This window comes from Pipistrellus hanaki (genome assembly GCF_964339955.1).
Source record: "Pipistrellus hanaki genome assembly, chromosome: 10".
In the NCBI taxonomy this organism is placed as follows: Eukaryota; Metazoa; Chordata; class Mammalia; order Chiroptera; family Vespertilionidae; genus Pipistrellus; species Pipistrellus hanaki.
The window spans coordinates 50,603,577-50,621,595 of NC_140512.1; the positions used below are offsets into that span (position 1 = coordinate 50,603,577).

The window sequence follows — 18,019 nt, forward strand, 5'->3', positions numbered from 1 at the left end:
TCATTCCCTCTCAGCAGTCTATCCAATATACAAGGCTGAAATAATTGGTGGCCAGAAAGGGGAAAATGGACTTCAGATGATATAGTAGTCACTTGAATATAAATACAATACAGCAAGAAATAGAGTTGATTGATCTTTACTATAATTATAACTATCGTATTTTATGAGAAATATAGGCAGATTAGAGAAATTTCTCATTTCTAAGAAACAAATGAAAATTATATTGTCATTTAAATGCAGAAAAGTTAATTTTAGGAAAGACATGGCTTGATTTTTTGAGACATTCCTCAGTACACTATTCTACTAAGGAGCATGGCTATAGTTCATTATCCACTCTGCCCCATGGAGCAATCCTGAATATCATGGAAGTGCAATGTAGGTACAAAGAGAGAAAGAAATGAGAATTTCCAGACTATGTCTTTAATTTAGCATTCAGAATTCTATCCCTAGGGAAAAACTACCACTGTGCAAAGTTTATACTTTCCCAATAATGTTGATCATTTTCTAAGTAAAATTGCAAAAGATTAACCACACATTTGTTTGTTTGTTTTTTAAAAAAAAGTGTTTATTTTTTACTAGTAAGGATGAAACCAGGAAAAGAGGTTTACAGGAAAAAATGTGCATATATAAAGAAATAGCAAAATATTTTTGGTCATAATTTAGAGACAAATTAATCTATAAAAAGGAGAGAGTTTTCCCCAGTTCATTTCTTCCCTAGAAGAGTGTACTAAGAACAGGCTCTCAGTTCCGTGATATCCTCAATAGGCCTCGGACACGTCTGACAAGAGCTTGTATGAAACTATAGCGTGATCGAACTTTTGAGTATAATCCTTCAATGTCCAGAAGTTTCTTTTGTAGTGATTCTCCAAAAGCATTGATGGCGTCAGCCTGAAGCTAGAGGTAACACAGAGGACATTTCATTATTAAAGCTGCATTCTCAAACATTTCTTTTATTCTGTCTTCCAATTTAAAATACCTTTGAATCTTTTATATTGTCCTTTCTCATGTACCAAATTTTTAGACCCTAGAATTTATTCATACTCCCCCCCTTTTCTTTTCTTATAAAAATGTGTAAAATTTAAAATCTCCTTTAAATATCAACTGTTGATGCTGCTGTTGACATGTAGACATATATGCAAAAACATTTCCTGGAGGGCCAAACAAGAAGTTACTGAGCGGATGCCTTGGGAGGAAAAAACAAAGGATACATTGGAAATAACTTTTATTTTTCCTTCATTATACAATTTAATAAGAAAAAAAAGTACATGCTTTGTAAATGGGGGAAGGGAATCTGGTATACACTTTAGATCTCAGATGTGTTTTAGAATGCCTATGTAGTTCCAGATGGATCATTTTGCTATTAGACTGGAAAGCTAAAATCAAATACAAAATTAAATGAATCTACCTGCCTTCTGTTTTACATTAAAATTAAAGCACAGAGTGAGGCTATTTATTAATCCTGCATGTCTTCTAACTTTGTAACAGACCAGTCTAATAAGCATGATGAAGTCAACATAGAATTACTAGACATCTTCTGGGAGATCTATTCTTTAGCTAATTCGGCGCATGGCCTCACTAACATTAACTTCCCTACACAAACCACACTACAAAATAAATTACGGTTTTGAAGTCACTAAGAGGCAAATGCAGTCAGGGCTGACAGCATGGTATCTATAATGTCCGACTAAGCATGGGTCTGAAAAATGCTGTGCCTCTGCCCCTTTGCCTGGATAAGGCCCAACCTTCAGCTTAAGAAGGGCAGTGACCAAAAGGGTTTAGAGAAGAGCACAGGTTTTATCAAATCATGGCCAATGACACAAACTTTAGCTGCCTAGGAGATCTAGTTGTAATTCGTTTTCCTTAATATTACACATCCTGATAACTGCTTTGTTCCTAAGTCTTTGTTTTAGAAATGTTCTTCATTCAATTTCAACACTACTGACCAAGGGGTTACTAAGTACATAATACCCTTTACAGTCATGTGCCACATCACGCCTTTCAGTCAACGTCGGACTGCATGTCTGACAGTGGTCCTGTAAGATTGTAATGAAGCTGAAAAATTTCTATCACCTGTTATCTTCATTACCATCATTAATAGAGAAAGGAATGTTCATAGTACATTATCTGCTTACAATCAAATCTATGATGAAAAAAGAAACAAACCAGAAACCACCAGGGATGAATTTCTGATGAGAATGACACCTCCTCGAGAAGAGCCTGAAGCAGGTCCCTCAGGAGGGATTGCAGAAGACACTGTTGTCACAGGAGATGACAGCTCCAGGCGTGTTACTGCCCTGGAAGACCTCCCAGTGGGACTAGACGTGGAGGTGGGGGACAGTGATAGTTGTGATCCTGACCTGTATGGGCCTAGGCTAATGTGTGTGCTTGTGTCTTAGTCTTTAACAAAAAAGCTTAAAAGTAAATAAACAGAAAAATGCTTAAAGCTTATAGAATAAGGACATAAAAATATTTTTATACAGCTTTACAATGGGTTTGTGTTTTGAGCTGAGTGTTATTACAAAGGAGTAAAAAAGTTTTTTAAAAATTTTAAAGTAAAAATGTCACAATAAGGTATGGTTAACTTATTGAAGAAAGACATATAGTTTAGTGTAGTCTAAGTGTGCAGTGTTCACAGTCTGCAGGAATGTACAGTAATGCCCTAGGCCTTCACATTCTCTCACCTCTCACTCACTAACTCACCCAGACCAACTTCCCATCCGGCAGGCTCCATTCATGGTAAGTGCTCTATACAGGTGTACCATTTTTTATCCTTTATAGTGTATTTTTACTGTTGCTTTACTATATTTGATATGTTTAGATACACAAATACCATTGGGTTAAAATTGCCTTCAGTATTCTGTGCAGTAACATGTTGTCTGTACAGGTTGGTAGCCCAGTAGCAACAGGCTCTGCCATATAGCCTCGGTACACAGTAGGCTATACCATCTAGGTTTGTGGGAGTGCACGCTATCGTGTTTGCACAACCACAAAACTGCTATTGACACACTTCTGAAAATGTATCCCTGCCGTTAAACGACATATGACTGTGTAATATCATAGTCTACTGGAGTTAAATGTTTAATGGTTACTCACAATCTCTCCATTAAATTTTCTAAAAAATTAACTGTTGCCAATTTGTGCCTATAAATTCTACAAAGTTAATTAAAAAAAAATTTGGGAATTTCCAGATCTTAATGCCTACCAATTACTAAACTCTTACTAGGTTTCAGGCACTATCCTAGGAGTCTCACATATGAAACTTCAGTTAATTCTGAAAAACTTCTCTGATGTTGCACTATCTTTCCCATTTTTCTATGAAAAAATGGAGGCTCAGAAGTTAATTAAGTTGTTCCAAGTCAACAGCTGTCAGGTGGCCATGCCAGAATTCAAATCTGGCCTTTGTATACATCCTGAAAATTACAATCTTACTAACATACTAGCCTTCTCCTTTTTCCTCTCAGAAATTAAAAAAGAGCAAGGAATTGAACCTTACCTGGTCTATGTCATGTTGGCTCACTACTGTCAGTCCACTTCTAAAATCCATATTGGCTTCTGAAGCAAAGGAATCTAGAGACAAAAGACATACTCAAACCATCTCTGCCATTTATGCCTACAGCACTGTGGAAGAACTTGGAAACAATGAACCACAGTGCCATGGAAAACATGGGTCAACACTGAGAACCTTATTTCAATTTTCAGTACATGGAAGCCCCCAGGAAGCATTTCGTCGGTCTAGGCCAGGGCTCGAAAGCTTGTCTTCTGTTTTTCCCCTGGGGACCCAATACACTTCATCAATGACAGAGGCTCACTCCAGCAACAGAACCCTGGCCTCGCTGACCCACTCCCATTCTTTGGAAAGCTACTTGTGAGCAGGAGATGCTGGAGCTGGCCCACCTCTCAACTGAAGAAGTTGAGGAGGAGCCGCTAAGATGCTTTTATGCTCTGCACAATTTCCTACAGCTAGAAGTAAAATACAAAGTAAAGCTATGCCTAAAACCTAAGTAGCTCTAGATTATCCATTGACTCTTAGTAACCTAGACACAGAAATAAATTAAAATGTGACTAGTTTTTCAAGGCACTGAAATCCAAAGGCATTTATGGTTCATTAATTTGCATTATAAAGTTTACCTTGTAGCCTTCTGCTTTTTAACAATGTTCTAGAGGCAAACAAAGAATCTTGAGAATCCGTGGGTGTGCAATGTAACAGGTAGTACTCCAGGTGGCGCCAAAGAATAAATAGGCAGGTCTCTATGATAACTACAGAGAGCTCAGGTAAAGGAAAACAATCTCAACAAGTGCTTTTCCAACCAGTTTCTGAGGAGGGGGAAAAGGAGAGACTGCACCACCTAGTAATGTACCCACAGCCTAGTAAACACCAGGGGTAAGACTCCACGGAAGATGCCTCCCTAGAAGCAGCAAGATGTGCTGAGGAGGAGGTGGGGACCATGGGGCACTGGGCCAGCAGCCTCCCGTGTCCTTGTATCCTGTCCAGACAGAAAGGTTCTATACATTATCAGGGTTACTAGCTACTCTAAAGGAAAAATAATTCTATTTTGAAATATATCAGAAATTCACTGGGGAAAATACAAACAGTAATTATGACCCTTTCCATATGGTTTTCATGCCCAAATCACATGAGAATAAAAGAACAGTTCCTACATTTGCAGGTTCTCTTAAAGGTCATTTTGTTATTTTTGTTAAGGATACAAGAACAAAGGGAAAGCAGTTTCGCTCGATTGTTGATCAGCTTCACTAAACGCCGTCTTGCTAGAACATATTTCTGGGCAGTGGAGATTTTATCAACACCAGCAGGCATCACAGACTGACACAACTAAGAAAAAGAAACAAATGCAGTATTAAGAATGACACAAACTGTCACAAAAAATTAATGAAAATGTACAGTAAGAGAGTTACTTGTGATAAGCACTGTGAAAAACATTCAAATAAATCTCAACATCCTGGCAGGCAAGCATCACTTTCTAGTCAGAGAGCTAATAACAAGACATGAAGCAGTCGAATTACAAATGAATACTCATCTGTTGCTTTTTGAAAAACTCCTGTCCCTGAAACAGACATTTCTAATCAACCCTGAATTTCCTGTCAAATTAAGAGAGAAGAGAACAGCAGGTTTTCCCAGCAGCAGGTGTAACAATGCCACGCAGCATTTCTGTAACAGCTGTCACATATCTTCTGAAGAAAATGTGAAGTAGACTTCCAGAGCATAAGAAACATGATCACTAACTGGAACCTCTGCGGTCACACTCTGGCAGACCTATGAGCACATGGTTCAATTAAAATTCAGACACTGTCTCTGGCATAGGGTGTACTGAAGTGGGGGCGGTGGAAGGTCATATACTTTATTATGATGCTACAGTTCCTGTTGTCAGTACCAGCATCGCCCACAAGCTGGCATGGGGGAAGGCTGCCTGATGTAAGCCACACAACTCCAGGGACCACCTGAACCCAGTCAGTAAGTCCTGACTCAGTGGACTTGCTAGCTATGGCTTTGGGTATTCAACCTTCCAGTGCCTCAGTTTCCTCATCAGAGAAATGAGAAGAACAAGATCTGCCTCATATATTCATAGAACTTGTAGCTCGGGGCCTGGCACATTACAAACACTCAATAAATGTTCCCTATGATTATCAGAAGAGTGGCAGGAGGGAGTAGGCATTGACTACTCGGAAGAGTGACATGGAGTTTTTTAGGAAAGCTGATTCAAACCAGGAGTGACAAAATGGTCCAGGCTGCCATAGGACAGAGGAAGCTGCAGCGATGCCAAGAGATGCCTGTCCAAATGGGAAAGATGGCAGGCTCCGTAGGGAGCAAGCCTGGCAACTCAGCATCTTTAGCTGCAATAAACGCCAGGGAATGATTCTGGGAAACTGAGAGCAGGCAGTCACTTCTGGTGCTCCATCTCCTTGTCTGAAAATTTTACTACGGAGGTACTGAAGATACTGAAGGTAGAGACATCTTACCTAAGGAAATCACACCTACTGAATCAGCACCTGTGGCAGAAGCCTGTTTCTCAGCAGACTTTAGAGTATAAATTATCTCATACAAAGGCCAGCTGCCATTCTGCTGGAGGCAGGTGGTTTTCTTGAACAGGTGCTAAGGTGAGGGACTCTTCTTCAAGTCACACAGAGGAAGAATTTCAATTCCTTTTGTCTCACTGCATACATCATCTTTACTCACAAGTCTGACATCAGTACCCTCGTCCTTATGAGTGAAGTCAGTGGCTTCACAGCCCATTATAAGATTCATACCTCTTTTATCTCATCTGGTGGAAGTTGCTCTACATTCTGTAGCTTGTTGACACTCCGCCGATGACTGTCATAGTAGCTGAAGAAATCATTAGCGCTCTGTTTCAGTAGGTAGACAATAATGCCCAAGCCAGGCAGGCGCCAATATGGAACTACTGGAGCTTGGGTATCTAACAGAGTTGAGGATAAAAAACAATGTTTCGTGTAAGCATTTTATATGAATTTCAAATGACCTGTTTTAAAACAAGGGATGCCCAGGAATTTAAGGGCATGTAAACTATTATTAAAACCAACCAAGACTACTTTTAAATGCCATTGACAGTTCAAAGGAGTGGTTAGGAGCTACTCTGAGTCCATAATCAGGGGTGAACAAGGCTGAAGACCTTAAGAGAATAAGGAAATGTGACTAATGGACACAGATAGAGCTTACCCTATACTGACTAAAGATGTCTTTCAGAACTTTATGTTAGTTATAAATCTTTACACCCATTTCCCCACCCCAACTCCCAATCCCCAGACCATATACACAAGTTGGGAGTTTCCTGACCCCAGGTAAGTAACTCCTGCCTCACCCTACTGCTCTAGTTACATGGGTTCATTTCCAGTCTGCATCTTTCTGGTTGCTGAATTCCCAGCTCAAAGTCATTCTTCCAAAGAAAGAAGGAAAACACCAACTAAAACTTTCAAAAACTAGAGGCCTGGTGCACGACATTCATGCACTGGAGGGTGGGAGGGGTCCCTCAGCCCAGCCTGCATCCTCTCACAGTCCGGGACCTCTCAGGAGATGTCTGCCTGCCAGCGGGGAGTGGGCTTCAGACATCTCCTGAGAGGTCCTTAGCGCTGCCTCAGAGGCGGGAGAGACTCCTGCCACCGCCACTGTGCTCACCAGCCATGAGGCCAGCTTCTGGTTGAGCAATACTCCCCCTGTGGGAGCACAATGACCACCAGGGGGCAGCTCCCTGGTGGTCAGTGCACATCATAGCAACCAATCGTTCTGTTGTTCAGTCAATTTGCATATTAGGATTTTATTATATAGGATAGCATTGGATTTGAACTTTAATGAGTCTTTTACCACAGTAATTCCATTTGGGTAGCAAAACAAAACGATCTGCCTTTGACCTGACTACCTTTTGATGAAGGTACAAGGAATGGCGAGATGTCAGAAAAGTTGCCTGCAGAGGGAACAGCTAGAGAAAATAACACTGCTACTCTACAGACAGTCTGTGTGGGCACACAGAGCACTGTTCTCCATGACTGAGGGATTTCTTCAGAAACACCTTAGCAACTTGAGGTTCCATTTGGAGACATCTTTGTTGAATGGCCCTAACTGCCATGAATAGTGAAGGAGAGATTGGTGTTTGCTTCCTTCACTACTGCCTCCCTTAACTTTGCTCCAGAGTCAGATCTCATGGGTCTTCGTGTGGAGGGGAAGAGAGAAAACAGCCCCTTATCAGTGGGTGCTGACACCAACCAGGATATCCCAGACACATATGATTTCAGGTTTCCATTCCAATTTTTAGTGAAGATGATACAGGTCATCACATTTACACAAAGCCTCCTCCTGGTGAACTTAAGTACCCTGGTCCCCAGTTCACAGTTGTGTGGTATCTCCCCTGGTAGAAAGACATCTAAAGAGGATAGTCTAATGCGAACATTACTCCACAGCATTTTAGGAGCTCTCACACCGACATGCTCAAGTCTAGAAAAGACCAGTGTTCACAGGCTATCAGACACAGACCTCAGATGAAATGGCTCCTAAGAAATATGACTATAGAAACAGATTCCACAGGCAAGATCATGAGGTCTGGCAATAGAGGAACTATAGGAAATAAGTAATAGTAAATATCTAAATGATAACAACAACAATAATGAAAATAATAATAGCCAATATTTAGGTATTGCTAAGGGCCAGGCACTGTTCTCTAACACTTTACATATATTAGTAGTAACACATTTAATCCTTAAGTCATTCACTGGAGCAGCGCTTGTTATCATTGCTATTTTACAAATAAAGAAACTGAAGCAGGAAGAGAGTAAGTGAATTTTCTGAAGTCATACCAACAGTCACTTATAGAACTGGGACACAAATCTAGGCAGTTCGTCACTTGTCTGTAGTTCAAGTGACTCTCTATAACTCAGTGTTCTCAAACCTACAACATACCTGCCCACTCCCATTTCTATTGTAGAACTGGCAGAGGAAAATATGCTTGTTAACTCTTTAAAAAGCCTGAGGGAAAATAAAGATCAATTTATAAGGCTTCATAAAGTTCATCTTCAAGTATTAAAGATTAAAGAATGATAATTATTTGTGTAAGATTAAAATGAAGTTTTAATAATTACTACTAATACATTATTAGCATATGATTAATGTTTTTTGAAGAATAAATGACAAAATTAGGATTTGCTTTGAAAATCTTGTGTTTTTTTAAAAACTTAAGATTTGAGGGGGGAAGAGAAGGATTGCCCTCTTGATACAGTCAGGTCTTTATCAAGATACAATCACAAATTGCCAGATAGAGAAAGGATGGATGAGGTTAAATGTCACTGCTGGGTGATATGCAAACCACTGTTCTGAATGAGGGGTTTAGGGTAGGACTGCCAATCATTCCAAGGTGAAGATGATCTTTTACCTCTGCTGAACCACCCAGAGAGCACATATGAGGATCAGTATCTCCCTAAAGTGGGACTCCTTTTTATTCTAGTGATCTTCCTGGAAGCAAACTTTTTGAATATAGGACAAAGCTAGAACTATGTAGAATTAATTTGCTTAATTATGTCAAAGCCATTGTTTTATATCTCCAATCTAAATGGTTTAATACCCATTAATAGCTACGTCTTCAATTTCATTAAGACATATTCTTACCTAAGTAAGACTACTCTCCAAATGAATCACTGAAAAGTATCTTTTAAGTAAAGGTAACTTGTTAGATATTAAGAACTTCTACTTCCAAGTATGACAAACTAAAATCATATCAGACAACAGGTAAAAAACCTAGACACAATACAAAAACAACTACCTGACGGTACCAGAGTGAACAGAAACAGGAACTGGTAGGGAATATAATATACAATTTAAAATTAACCCACATGCAAACAACTAAGAAAGTGGAAGACATTCTCAAAAGACAAGAAAACCAATCAAATCTAATCTCAGATTACCAGATGTTGGAAATTAGTGAATGAGGGTTTCAAAGTAGCTATTCTGACTATCCTAACCAAGAGAAAACAAAATATGCCACAGTCAATAAAAACCACAGGATATCTCAGTAGAAAAAACATAAATGATATAACAAAGCCGAATGGAAATTCTAGAACTGAAAAATACCATTTCTGAAATAAAAAATTCACTAGATATACTTAACAGCCAAATGGAGCTGACTCAGGAAAGAATAAATGAACTTGAAGATAGAGCAACTAAAAATATTTAAGGAAATGAACAAAGAGAAAAAAAACATTTTTAAATGAACAGTCTCAGAGACCAATTACATGCTATCAAAATAGTCTACTATATGTTTGGAGAGAATGGAGCATTACATTTTGGTATTTTCACCCAGCTAGCTTATTCTCCAAACCTAGGTCCTTCCTTTGGGGTCTCAAGTACTATTGAGAACTATACTTTGGCCACAAGAGTCTTCTAGATTTATCCTCAGGAAATCTAGAATTTCTCTATTCTCTCAAGCTTCCCAGTCTATCTGCAGGTCTGACAATAGTACCTCCTCACCACTCCTTAAAAAGTTGGTTTAGCCGAAGCCGGTTTGGCTTGGTGGTAGAGCGTCGGTCTGCGGACTGAAAGGATCCAGGTTCGATTCTGGTCAAGGGCATGTACTGTGGTTGCGGGCACATCCCCAGTAGAGGGTGTGCAAGAGGCAGCTGGTTGATGTTTCTCTCTCATCGACGTTTCTAGCTCTCTATCTCTCTCCCTTCCTCTCTGTAAAATATCAATAAAATATATTTAAAAAAAAAAAAAAAAGTTGGTTTAAAATTTTCCCATTGTTACACAAAGAAAAACAATCACATCTTACTAGAGCCAACTAGAGCTTGTCATAATCATAACAACTTAATTCCTCATATACAGAGAGAAAGAACAAGGTTCACCTTGCCGGGGTCCATCTCTATTCATGGTTTCTGACAGGCTTGGGGTGAAGAGGCACACAGCGTGCTGAAAGGTTGGGGAACTCTGCATCATGAGTGACTGGCAATATTCCATGACGTTGGCACAAATCTACAACAAAGAGCAGTAACAAAAATATTAGCTCCCAAATGTCCTAATATCGTTAAAATCCAGATATGAAGAACAAAGTTATGATCAAATTCTAAACTGACAAGAAAGTTATAAATTAGTATATAAAATTACTCAAATGTTACTTTTATCAAATATTTCTAAAACATAAAAACCTCAACGAGTAGGTACACAGTTCTCACTCCCCTTACCTGTTGCATAGCGAGTTCGATCTCATCTTTCTTATTCACTCTGTCTCCTTCCACATTATCATCTTGAAATTTAAACTGACGGAGTCTGTCAGAGCCACCAAAGCGACTTAATAGTCCCAAGCACTGGCGCTAAAAAAGGAAAGATATTTTGTTAATATCTAGTTAAATATTTTAAATTAACAACCTCTCTTTCTTGAGGGCTATAAAAAAGAAAAACTCAGGGGAGAGTGGAATCACTCTTAAACACGTCTCATTTCTTATTCTAATGGAGGCAACTAAAGCTAGCACTATTAAATTCACCTTTTTGCAAATGTCTATGATTGGCAGTCAACTCATTACAAAAATATCAATTTGTTTTTAGCAGTGAGTGAATCCCAACTAGAATCTATGTGTTTGCCAAAGAATTCTCTGTATCACACCAAATAATTCCTTGGTACATACTCATTAAAAAAACACAAGTCAATAAACAATGAGAAACAAAGTGAAATGGCAAATAGAAGACAATCTGTAACAAGCACAGCCATGCCCTAACTGGTTTGGCTAGGTGAGTAGAGTGTCAGAAGTGTTGGAAGTCAATGATGATGTCTAAAATTGGATAATCAAATAGTAGCAATATAAGTATATTATTTAGAGATAACAAGGATCAACTAAAATAGTTGAAAGGGTTTGCCCAAATCCAGACAGCAGATTGGGGAGGATGAGTGAAGGGACTGTTGTATTTTGCTAAAAGTCTTACAACTGCTCTTTAAAGAAATAAGAATCAGTTACCTGGAATCTTCCAATATGTCCCTGTAGCTCCATCAGGGATCCTTCATTTACATCAACATCCAGTTCACTTAATATACCTAGAAAATTTGGAATGCCTTTAAATATAGTTTTATAATCAATAAAATAAAAACATTAAAAAGCTAAAAGGAGTAGTTCTAGTATTTTATAGTCTTTATTTGCATAAATAGATACAGACTCTACCAAGAAGATGTTGGAGAAATTTAGATATCTAAATCTAGATCAATTAGTGATTTTTAAAAGGCACTTTTCAAAGTTATTGAGAAAAATCTACTTTTTGTCTATTGCTATAAAAGGTAAAAATTTCTAAAGTCAGCAGTAAATTATTTTTTCATGAAAGAGTTAAGAATATAAAACACTAAGAATAAAATGCATTTCTCTTACCCTTTCTAGGTATTGTATCATTTGATTTTTCCTTTTCCTTTAGTCAAACTAGTTTTGCACATATGCAAAAGTTTCCATTGAACTTCTCTGTATGGACCATTTTCAAAATTCCTAAATCAAGCTGATCAATTTCATAAATACCACGGACTCCAAATTCCTAAATCAAGTTGATCAATTTCTTACAATACCACGGACTCCAAGCAAACCCACAAGTCATTATCCCATTAGTTTCTTTCTTTCTTCCATGACCATGGACATGCTGAGGAGAACCCACCTGAACTTGTCTTGGCCACCCTAACTTTCTATCCATTTTCACAACCTCTTTAATTCATTTATTTCCAAGCATATGCTCCATAGCCTATAAACCAGAATCTTAGCCTTTGCTCCTTATAATGACAGTCCTCTTTGTAGGTTTTTTGGCCCATGACCTCAACACAAACCTACAGGATATACTGGCACATGCTGGCTTGTTACGCCTCACCTGAGCTTCATTACTCCACTAGATGCCAGCCCTGCCCTCCTTCTCCTCTGGGAGTCTGCTCCCAGATTCACTTTCTTTAAAACTTCCCTGCCACAGAGCGTTTTTTCTCACTACAGTATTTGAAATGTGTCAGGTCTCTCTTATATTCCAAAATAAGGCAAAAACCTGGTTTCTGTCAAATATGTCAATACTACCATGGAACTTTTCCCTTTGTCCTCGAACTTTCTGTACTCTGCAACGTATGTTGCTATTCCCCATTCTTTCCCCTTTTTTGTTTTTTTTTGTGGGTTTTGTTTTTGTTTTTGTTTTTTTGCCTCTGCCCATCAACTGCTGCTTCTATTTAAAAAGACCATCAATTCTCAGTTTCTATAGAGCCCTTTTGTTAAATGCCACCTGACTACTCTGTGTACCATAAGTTTCACTTTCAACTTCAAAATCCTTTTCAGAATATCTGTGAGTCAGAAAAATTAACCTGCCAATAAGTATTTGAGGAGGTGTGACATATACAGTACTGGACTAGGCAATATGGGGCATACAAAGTTATAAATGGACTTATAATTTAATGGGAACATTTAAAACAAATTAATTATATTATAGAATAATATGTATGTACGTCAAAATGACAGAACTTTTTTTTAATAAATAAATGAGATGGTGATATTAACCATGAAACGACGTATGTCAAGTCTGACTAACCTGAGGACTGTCTGTACTTCAAAGTAATTAAAACCTCATGCTATTAAGTGCACATGTAAGTTTGAAAAGAATTATTAAAAGTCTGTTCAGCACACTCAACTCACCTGGAAGTGCTGCTTTACTTATAATTCCTGTGAGCAGAGCCAGTTCCTGCAAAGACCCAGCACTAACGTCCTGGCAACGCAGGATTGCTTGTATGGTATCAGAATGCGAAATGAGAAACTGCAACACCTACGCCGAGAAAAAGGAGGAGAAACAAAGACACAGAAGTGAAAGAACAGCCCTAGATGGTTTGCTTCAGTGGATAGAGCGTGGGCCTGAAGACGGAAGAGTCCCAAGTTTGATTCCAGTCAAGGGAACATAACCAGGTTTCGGGCTCAGATCCCCAGTAGGGGGCGTGCAGGAGGCAGCAATCAATGATTCTTTCTCATCATTGATGTTTCTATGTCTCTCTCCCTCTCCCTTACTGTCTGAAATCAATAAAAATATTTTTTAAATAAAATAAGTGAAAGAATAGAAAATTATAAATGTACAACTTATCTTTCTTGTAACATTGAAACAAGTAATTCAATGTAATAAAGAACATTAAACAAGCAATTGCCTTTTGCACTTACATAGCTAATTTCTTAAAGAAGCAAACACTTACCTAAAATTCTAAGAAAGTTAAGGGATTACTTCAAAGTTTAAAAATTTAGCCCTGGCTGGGTAGCTCAATTGGTTAGAGCATCTTCCCAATATGCCAAGGTTGTCAGGGCATATAGAAGGAGTCAACCAATGAATGAATAAATAAGTGGAACAACAAATTAATGTCTCTCTCTCTCTCTCTCTAAAAATCAATCAATAAATTTAAAAAGTTAATATATTTAGAGGCTACTGTAGAAGAATATACCTTAGAAGTAGTGTATGAAAACTACTGTTTGAACCCTATTTTATTTCTTTTATTTTTTTCCAGATGGAAATAGAACATGAGTTTGAAATCAGTGGGTATGAAAATGAGTTACGAAGTGACTCTATGAAAGTCTGCTAATGTGACATGGGAGAATCACATAAAAGCTTTTGTTTAGTTCTCCTTTGGACAGGGTAAAATGACTGAGCTCAAAACCCTTACCTCCAAACTCTGCCTTTCCACTTGGGATTTACAGTGCACCATTATGGAGAACCCTATTTTCACATACAAGGTGTCCTCAACTTGATCATAAATGCTTTCACAGGGATGATGCCCAAACAAGCCGAACATGTGAGTCAGGAACTGTGTCCCTTTCAATTTTTCAATTCGGATTCCTGTCTTAGCCCATAATCACTGGATGTGGAGCTCGGTAATCTGTATTTTTTAAAGATGCTCCTTAAGAGATTCTGGTGTAGTTATTAAGCCTGGTATCAGAGAACTGATGTCTTATACCACTATGGCCAACTTCTACTAAAAAGTCTTAACCATAATACTGTAGAAGACAAGGGAAGTGGTTGAGTATTAAAGAACTGACTCAAAGCCCAGCATGAAAGGTAGAATATCACTTAGACTAATTCAGTACAAAATAAGGTGGCATCTTAGAAACAGCAGCATTCTATCTTGATAAGCCTGAACTGATGCAGGAAAAGCAGATAAAATTACCATAAATTACTAGGACTTAGTTCCTGAGGGTATCACAGTAATAGAGCAATACAATAAGACTGTAGATTCATAATGACAAGCCTAATTAATCAGTGAAAGGCTAAATTATATATTGTATTATTAGTTTAAAGAAATAATATATATATTGTAGGTTTCACTGAAAAACAATGAAAATAAAACTAATTTCTGGAGTGCTAAAAATATTTTTTATTGAGTTTGAAAATTCACTTTTTAAAAATATATTTTATTGATTTCAGGGAGAAAAGAAGAGGGAGAGCTAAAAACATCAATGATGAGATGTGCCTTTAACAGGAATCGAACCCGGGACCCTTTCGTTCTCAGGATGACACTATCCACTGAGCCAAACCAGCTAGGATGAAAATTCACTTATTTATATTGCTTCAGTCTCTAAATATCATAACTAAATGTGGTGTATCATCTATCTTTTGTATTTACTGCAAGGCCTCACCTGGTATATAGCCTCCTCTCAATAAATACCTGGCTTAATTATATTTTAGAAGCCAGCTTATTCCTATCACAGTTTCCTTTACTAAAGAACAAATTTAGATCTCTTGCTTTCCATCTCACTATTCTATTAATTAGCTGTAGTGTTTTATTTAAACAAAGTATAAAAACAGGCCAATGAAGTTCAGAGTAAAGTACAGAGCCCTGTTTTCAATACCCAGGTGGGTGACAAACAGGATGATTACAGTCAATTCACTCATGCTTTCTATCCTAGGGTTTCTGCATTTGTCACACGAGGATTTGGCATGAGATAACTTAGTATGCCAAAGGTTCCCCTTACCTGCCCTGCTGCCTGCAAGTGCTGGGCCATGCTCGACGTGAGGATGACCTGGCACAGGCGGAGAGCTGGAAGGAGAATCTGCCGGTACCGGTCCACTGGAGTTGGGATGAACACAGGGGGCTCCCTCATGCCAAACATGCTTCATTCATTTCCACCGAAAAGGAGAGAGCAACAGTGCAAGGGTTAAGATACACTCACACGTCCCTGACCATCTATCTCCATAGCAAACCACCACAGAAGTTATTTTAAAAATCCTTAGTAAGAAAATCTGCATAATTTGAAAAAGCAATGCTTGAAATTTCCTCGGTATATTTATTCTACTCAAAATGTTCCCTTGGGCCATAGGGATTATGAGTAAGAAACAAATAAAAACACGTCTTTCCCCAAATTTCCCTCTCCTGTTCCCAAAGCCAAAAATGAATCTGCATTTGTAGTCTATTATATTTTTTAAAAATTTTTAGTTAAAATGAGGTTGTAAGTCATTTGACTTTTAAAGATTAAATCTCAGATCACTGTAGTTATAAAATTATTACCTATTATAAATGTTTACATTTAAAGACTAAAGAAAATGGTTGCCTGCTGAAGAGGAGGGAATAGACAGAAAACATGAAAATAAAGGAAATAGCCGAAACCGGTTTGGCTCAGTGGATAGAGCGTCGGCCTGCGGACTGAAAGGTCCCAGGTTCGATTCCGGTCAAGGGCATGTACATTGGTTGCAGGCACAACTCCGGTAGGGGGCGTGCAGGATGCAGCTGCTCGATGATTCTCTCTCATCGATGTTTCTAGCTCTCTATCCCTCTCCCTTCCTCTCTGTAAAAATTCAATAAAATATATTTAAAAAGAAAAAAGAAAAGAAAGGAAATAAAATAAGAGAAAGGCTTTGCACAGACAAATGCCATGATCTGAGAAATGTAATTAACTCAATCCTTTTTGTGTAAGGTGAAAATAGTAATTCTCGTGTTTAAAATTTTAAAAAGCAGCATTAACCAATTTTTTTGGAGGTAAAATAGTTCTATTGTTAGTCCCGAAAAATTCAAATATTCAGCTTGCCAATGGATCCTTTGAAGAAAATTATTAAAAAGTGTTATTTGCTACTAGGTGGGCAAGCTATTTGCCTAACAATGTTGTAATCATGTAGACAAAAAAAAGGAAAAACAAAATCTGTATTCAAACTGAACTGGGAAATTTGCTAAGAAATCTGAAGCTTAAATTAACATGACCTTTTGCTTTCAAATTAGCAAGCAGTTGGTGAAATGTTAAAATGAGGAAAATATAAACTGCTATTCCAATCTCAGAAATAGGAAATCCACAATGAACTGTAATTTCATGATAATACTTTCAAGGACCACTATCACTGAAAACATGTATTTCATCTATACAAAACAAAGTTGGGTAAAAAATTTACTAACAAAATACTCTCCCACTTTCCTATTATATTACTGCTATAAAATAGAAAGCATTAGGTCCCTACCCACTTTTACCCTAATTAGCAATTTCCATTTATTAGTACACTACAGGCCCAATGCATGAAGATTCATGCAAGAATGGGCCTTCCTTCCCCTTGTTGCCAGCACCGCCTTTGCTCCAGCCAGAGCTGCCTTTCCACCTTCCCACGCTGCCCAGAGGCCCAGGGCAGCTAGGGTGGTGCGGAACGCCTGCATTGCCCTGGCCACTGGGCACCTGCATATGCAAATTGACCCGGCATCTTTGTTGGGTTAATTTGCATACCCACTCCTGATTGGCCGATAGGCATCGCAAAGGTATGGTCAATTTGCATCTTTCTCTTTTATTAGTATGGGTTTCTAATATGTATAACCCACCCAACACCCCCCAAAAATCATTAAGATAAAAGAGTACTGCTCAGGTGGAATTATAAACCAGTGACAAAATTATGTTGGAATCTCTTTTTTCCCTTAATAAACCTTCACAGAGAACTTCATCTATATGGACACTTACCCCTGCGAGTCCATTTCTGGGCGCATGTCATAGACTTGGCATTGTGCCAGCCTCACAATCACCCCCGACCTCAGCAGCTCTAAAGCACCCTGCTGTATCTTAGCCACTCTTGTGAGAAATGCCTAAGAAGTCACCAAAGAAAATCATCACTGCAGAAATAATATCAAGTACTTGAGATAAAAAGAAGACCCTTATAGCACATTTCTGATCTTGAATCATCACTAAAGAGGAATTCTGGCTATGAAAGGACACATTACATCATGTTTGTCATAGGATTTTCTGAGTATTGAATGGCATAGCAAATCCGAAGTGCCGCATGCATGTTTTACATGAATTAAGTATCCAACTAAACAGTACTTCCTGTTATCATCATGTGGCTTAGGGAGGGAAGATTGTTTACTCTGCTCACAGCTGTATCCTCACGTACCGAGTGCCACGCCTAGTATATAATATGTATATTTAATAAATACATGAATAAACGAGTAGAGGAATGAAAAAATTAATAAACAATCTAGTAGACTTTAGTGCTTCTATTACTGTGACACTGTAATATTTTTAAGCAGTCAGAAGCAGAGAAAACTGATTTGGAGTAAAGGAAATGATGAATTAA

General features: G+C 38.2%; 1 protein-coding gene across 1 annotated transcript in view; it reads right to left on the bottom strand.

Moving 5' to 3' along the window:
• Positions 1-557: 557 nt before the first annotated feature.
• Positions 558-18,019, bottom strand: part of NUP205 (nucleoporin 205) — a 73,016-nt gene continuing 55,554 nt past the window's right edge. The window contains exons 33-43 of the mRNA XM_084896565.1: positions 17,410-17,531; positions 15,454-15,592; positions 13,144-13,270; positions 11,461-11,537; positions 10,693-10,821; positions 10,357-10,483; positions 6,265-6,431; positions 4,708-4,831; positions 4,129-4,257; positions 3,494-3,567; positions 558-894 (exon numbers count right to left, since the gene is read on the bottom strand). Of these exons, the coding sequence (XP_084752691.1) occupies positions 742-894; positions 3,494-3,567; positions 4,129-4,257; positions 4,708-4,831; positions 6,265-6,431; positions 10,357-10,483; positions 10,693-10,821; positions 11,461-11,537; positions 13,144-13,270; positions 15,454-15,592; positions 17,410-17,531 (1,368 nt within the window). The 3' untranslated portion in view covers positions 558-741. The remainder of the gene's footprint in view (positions 895-3,493; positions 3,568-4,128; positions 4,258-4,707; positions 4,832-6,264; positions 6,432-10,356; positions 10,484-10,692; positions 10,822-11,460; positions 11,538-13,143; positions 13,271-15,453; positions 15,593-17,409; positions 17,532-18,019) is intronic.